General features: G+C 40.1%; 1 protein-coding gene across 1 annotated transcript; it reads right to left on the bottom strand.

Moving 5' to 3' along the window:
• Positions 1-4318: 4318 nt before the first annotated feature.
• On the bottom strand, positions 4319-5257 carry LOC147479560 (uncharacterized). Its single transcript, XM_086578446.1, has one exon. The coding sequence runs from the start codon at positions 5255-5257 to the stop codon at positions 4319-4321; it is 939 nt and encodes a 312-aa protein (XP_086434572.1).
• Positions 5258-5757: the final 500 nt, after the last annotated feature.

The following is a 5757-nucleotide window of genomic DNA, read 5'->3' as shown; positions in this document are numbered from 1 at the left end:
GACTGGCCAATGCTTGCAGCTCTGTCACTGGAGCATGGATAAGCGGAGCATGTTGTTAACACTTTTCACATTTGCAGGAAAACACTTGTGCATCCTTTTGCTTGTAAGGCCAAAAGTACCCTTGCCTTAGGATCTTGAGAGCGAGTGTTCCGCCCCCAGCGTTGTTGCCACAAATTCCTTCATAAACCTCTCGCATGATCTGGAATCCCCTGATCTTCCTCTGTGCCTTGTGATATGGAATCCTTTGCTGAATAGAGAAGGGATGAGATGATGGTGAATTTAGGGTTGAATCGTCTGATGGCTGCCTACGTATCTCCTTTGTTCTATTGGAGAATCAAACCCTATTTTGCGTAGTTCCTAAGAGCGAATCCCTATGGTTTATATAGGAAGGGCGGCGAGAGTCCTAGGGTTAGAAATTGTCCTCACCGCTTGTGAGTTCCCTTCCATCTTTGGACTCTACCTTCCTATTAGGATTCCTCTTCTTATGGAAGTCTGAATCTAGACCATATCTTATGAGAGGTAAGTTTCCTTGTTGATCATAATGTCCCATCGTGTATGGGAAGATTATATCTAAAAGGTAACTCCTAAGATATGCCATCACGATTCCTTCCTTATCATCAAAGATTGCCATCTTCAGTTTTCTTATGTTCATGAACTGTCTATATCAGTTCCTAACGGCTGGGGTAACTGTTATGTGTGAAGGCGGTCAGTCATATGCCTGACACATGTCCACTAAACACTCGTGCTAAGCACGAGATCACTTATTCACAGAACTAATCCGATGGTCCTCGTCTCATTCTGGACAACTATAGTCTTAGGTTATTTTCCATACACGTGTCATCTGTTCAGTGACGGGAAATCCCCCCTATAGTGTATATTGCAGTTTAAATACACCACTTCATTAAAATATGGGATATGAAATCCATTAAGAGTTAAAGAACCCATCCTTACTCAATGCAATTCTAGTTATACAATGTATACTATAGTACCATCTCGTCATAGGGTGGGACGTGTCAAAAAAATAAGATGATAGTATTACAGGATGACGAAGTGACTTGTTTTTCCCTTTGAACCTACTTCATGGGGTCTCCAATCACATAGGTAGGGTTGTCGTCAGTGTCGCCTTATATATGGGCATAAGTCTCATCCCCCTTGATGTATAACCACTTGCCTCCAAAAAGTATTGTGGTCAGACATGTGGCCAAACTAAATCCGAACTAACATAATCTCTAGCAGCTGCTTGATTAGATTTTTTTTTTTTTGCTAAGTAAGTTGAATTCCATTAAAAAAGATCCAAGCACATGTGTGTAGGGTAGGGCAACATACTGCACCTCCCTAATTCAAACAAAAATCACATAACACTCATACAAATACAAGTATTATGAGTTAACAAAATCGGTAAAATATTTCAAATGGAGCTTCCCACTTGTGTAACCACTGGGGCTTCCCTTCAATAATGATAGCCTCCTAAAGGGGTAGGGTTGCACCTTTCTTAGACAATGCATCTGCCGATGTATTAGCTTCTCTCCATACTATAGAAATCTTGAGAGTTTGCAACTCCTTCCGGCAATAACTCCATCTTGGAGCCAGATCCCATGGTAAGTTACTGATACCGAAGGCTTTAGTAGCAATTTCAGAATCAATTTCTACCCACAAACGTCTCCAACCTTTAAAGATTGCATGCTCAACTCCTTCCATAATTTCCATACACTCTGCCCTAAAACTTGTTCCCACACCAATATTCTAACAAATTGATAGCTTAAATTCTCCCAAACTATTTATGTATGAGATACCTATACCCGGACATACGAAGGTTGCCGGTAGCACCATCAACTGTTGACTTCATGATATCGGGTTCTGGTGGAATCCAAGAACATTGTTTCACCTGAGGGGCTTTCCTTCTTCTTGGACTTACATTCCAAAACTGAAGTGTCTTTTGTTCCTATGTTGTGTGAGCACTCCCACCCTTTGATTTTCTTGTAGATATTATAACTTGAGTTCTCACCAAGTGTTTACATTCACCAATTTTTGGATTCTTGTTCTCGAAATGAACTTTGTTTCGCTGCTTCCAGATACTAACAAGCCCAGTCACCAAACAAGAGTTCCAAATATGTTGGACTTTTGAACCCCAGTTTTTTTCCAAGTTTCATTGCTTCACTAAAATTCTGCAGCCTTTGTGAAACACCAAATGCTTGAGCAATCCATGACCACAACTACTGCGAGAATGAACACTGCCAGAACAGAGGTTCATTATTTTCCACGTGAGCTTTACATAGCCTACAACATGAAACCAGTGGAATTCCATTACTCTGAATTCTTTCATCTGTAGCAACTCCCTTTTCGAGGATCTTCCATGCCAATGCAGCCATTCGAGGATGTATATACTTGTTCCAAATGTGCTTATGCCACCCAATTCTAGGTTTTCTCCTCCTGATTTCTTCATAAGCAGATTTTGTTGAAAAGTTTCCATTGATGTCCGGGCACCAAACTAGATGGTCTTCACCATTTGGCTCACACTTTAGAAACGGACTTCACCGACCAGGTTTATATCGGACAATATATCTTGTATTGGTTGTGGGATGCACCACTTATCATCCACTAGAAGATCACAAACTTTCGTTGTATGCGGACCTTTTAAATCTTTCCCCGCATATATTAAGCTTCTCTTTCAAGGAAGATTTACTTAACAAATTATGTCTCCATATATCCACCCTTTCACCACCGCAATCACCCACTCGAGATCTTGGTAATACTTCCTCCAGAGCCCTTTTAATGCCCGGCCCATATAGATGATGGTTTGTAGAAATTGATGATCTCCCCTGTCTAAATTGAAGTACTTTGCTTGCATGAACTTAGCAAAGTCCGTTTCCCCATTGAGTACTGCCCAAGCCAGTTACATTAACATAGTATTATTCATCACTTGTAATCTTCTAATTCCCAAACCACCATCTTGTACCGCTTGCATACTTTTTCCCAGCTAATCATCCTCCTTTTCTAACGGTAGGATTCCCGACCATAGAAAATTTCTCATGATTGCTTCTCGCCTCTTTCACTATTGACTTAGGCCACTTGTATACTGCCATGTTATATATGGGAATACTACACAATACTGACTTGATGAGTGTACTCCTTCCTTGAAAGGAGAGCATTTTCCCTTTCCAACTAGTGAGCTTTCTCTTCATCTTATCAATGACTGGGGCTATGCAGGCCTTAGTCACTCTACCTTGGTGTAGTGATATACCAAGGTATTTCTCCGGAAGAACACCCTCCACCATATGAAGCTCCTCCATTATTTTTTCTTTTCTAGGCTTGGAGAAACTACCAAAGAAGACTTTACTTTTTGATTTGTTATGAACTGCCCAGAGGCTTGTTGATATCTCTCCAGGATAAGATTAAGCCGTTTCATCCCTCTTATATCCCCTCCAGCAAATATAATGATATCATCCGCGAATAGCAGGTGGCTAGGGACTGAAACATCTTTAACGTTTACCATTGGCTTCAACTGGTTTAAATCTCTGAGATGAGTGATCGCTCTGCTTAATGTATCTTCAGCAATGGCAAACAGCAGTGGAGACAGAGAATCCCCTTGCTTGAGACCCCTCTTCATTGGGAAGTATCCAATTGGACCCCCATTAAACAAAATAGATATGTAAGCTGAACTTACAATGCTTCTTATCCACTTAATCCACTTATTATTAAAACCCAGCTTACCCATGACCTTGAAGAGGAAATCCCAGTTCATTGTATCGTAAGCTTGTGTAATGTCCAGCTTTAATGCAACTGACCCCCCATGTTTTTTCATCATTTCCGAGGCTAGGCAAATGCTTTGCTGTGAACATCTCCCTGGCACAAATCCCGTCTGCTCTTTAGTCACAATCTTGTCTACTATGGAATTCAGCCTCAGTTGTAGCACTTTAGTAATTATTTTCATTAAGAAATTCCCCATGCATATTGGTCTATAATGGCTAAGTTTCTTAGCTTCTCGATCTTTTGGTATAAGGGTGATAAAGTTTGAATTCAACCCTTTAGGAATAGCGCCCTGGATGAAAAAGGATTGAATTGCAACACATACATCCACCTTGATGATACTCCAACACTTGTGAAAGAAATGCCCTTGAAACCCATCAGGTCCCGGAGAACTATCAGTATTCATGCTGAAAACACATGCTTGTATCTCTGCATAATCTGGTGTTCTAGTAAGAAGATAGTTATCTTCTTCAGTTAACACCTTGGGAACAACAATTAACAACTCTGGATCATTAGTTACTAGTTTCTCTTGGTATTTCTCTTCAAATAACACCCTGACATGTTCCTTCATCTATTCGTAATCAGTTATGAGAGTACCATCTTCTTGTTCTAGTTCAGATATCATTGTGGCCCCTTGTCTCAACCTCAACATATTGTGAAAAAAAGCTGAGTTTTGATCTCCATCTTCTTCATATTTGGTCCTACTCTTTTGTCGGAGAAGCGACGCTCTGTTGTCTCTTGCATAGTTTAGGTCTACTTCTTTTTGAACCACTAAACTAAGTAACTCTTCATTCTCTCTATCTTGGTGATCAGCTTCAATTTGAACTCTCAGTAACTCTTCTTGTGCTTTTCTGATATTAACATCTGTCAATCCAAAGACCTCACGGTTCCATTTCTTAAGGTCTCCCTTCAGTCTTTGAAGCTTTTTCATAACCTTGAGGATCGGTGGAAGTCCTCCCTCTTCAAAAATCTGGTTCCAATTGGAGTAGACCAGTTCCATAAAAGAAGGGTGTGCAATCCACATCTTATTAAATCTGAATGGTATGTTTTTAGGTTTTGGTATATGTGGATTCATTCCAATGAGGGGGGAATGATCAGAAGCATGCCTTGATCCAACTCGATATTTCCATCCTTGAAACTTGATATTCCAAGCTTCGTTATAAAATGCTCTATCCAGTTTCGATGTCACTCTCTTCGCACCCCATTGATTGTTACACCATGTGAAAAAGAGTCCCTCATAATTACTCTCCATAAGGTCTGCAGAACTAATGAAGGAGTTAAATTCATGCATCGCAAGTTTGCTAGCTTGTCTTCTCCCCTTCTTTTCTTCATTCCTCAAAACCACATTAAAATCTCCCACCACAGCCCATGAAAGACTTGTCGAGACACCACTCAGATCTGCCCATAATTCTCTTCTATTCACCAAATAACAGTTGGCATGGATAAAAGAAACTACACAATCCCCTATAATAACTGTGATATGTCGTTCAGCACATCTGAGTGTTTTCATTTGAACTCCTTTTTTGCAGAAAATCCAAATATTGCCCAATCTATCAAGAGAGTCATTATGTATAATAACATTTTCAAAATAATTTAAACAAAAACCATCTAAAATACTCACATAAAGTCAGATGAGAGGTTCAGCTAAGCACACTACATCAGGACTGTGGGAAGCAATTAACTCCTTGAGTCTATCTCTTGCTGTGAGTTTTCTGATTCCTCTAACGTTCCAGTAGATGATCCTCATTTAGAACTAGGAATGGAGGGGCTAAATTGAACTTTCAACTGTGCTCTGGTTTTCAGAGGAGGAACAGAAATGCTCTTCTTCTTAATAACTTGAGCATTACCTTATGTGCTACTGGTTTTGCCCTTACCTACCATCACATTCTTTGCCACATTTCTTTCCATTCTTTTCACTGCCTGAAGAGACTCATCTTCCTCTCCTACTTCATTAAGGACCTGAAAGTTGTTAGTCGCCAATAAGGCCTCGTTTACTTGTCTTTGAGGACT

The sequence above is a fragment of the Coptis chinensis genome, chromosome 8, assembly GCF_015680905.1.
Source record: "Coptis chinensis isolate HL-2020 chromosome 8, ASM1568090v1, whole genome shotgun sequence".
NCBI classification, from domain to species: Eukaryota; Viridiplantae; Streptophyta; class Magnoliopsida; order Ranunculales; family Ranunculaceae; genus Coptis; species Coptis chinensis.
The sequence above is the reverse complement of the archived record's forward strand: the minus strand, read 5'-3'. Positions and strand labels throughout refer to the sequence as shown.

What these genes read in the sequence shown, in the direction of transcription:
- LOC147479560 (XM_086578446.1), bottom strand. Translation starts at nt 5,257, where the DNA reads ATGAAAACACTCAGATGTGCTGAACGACATATCACAGTTATTATAGGG.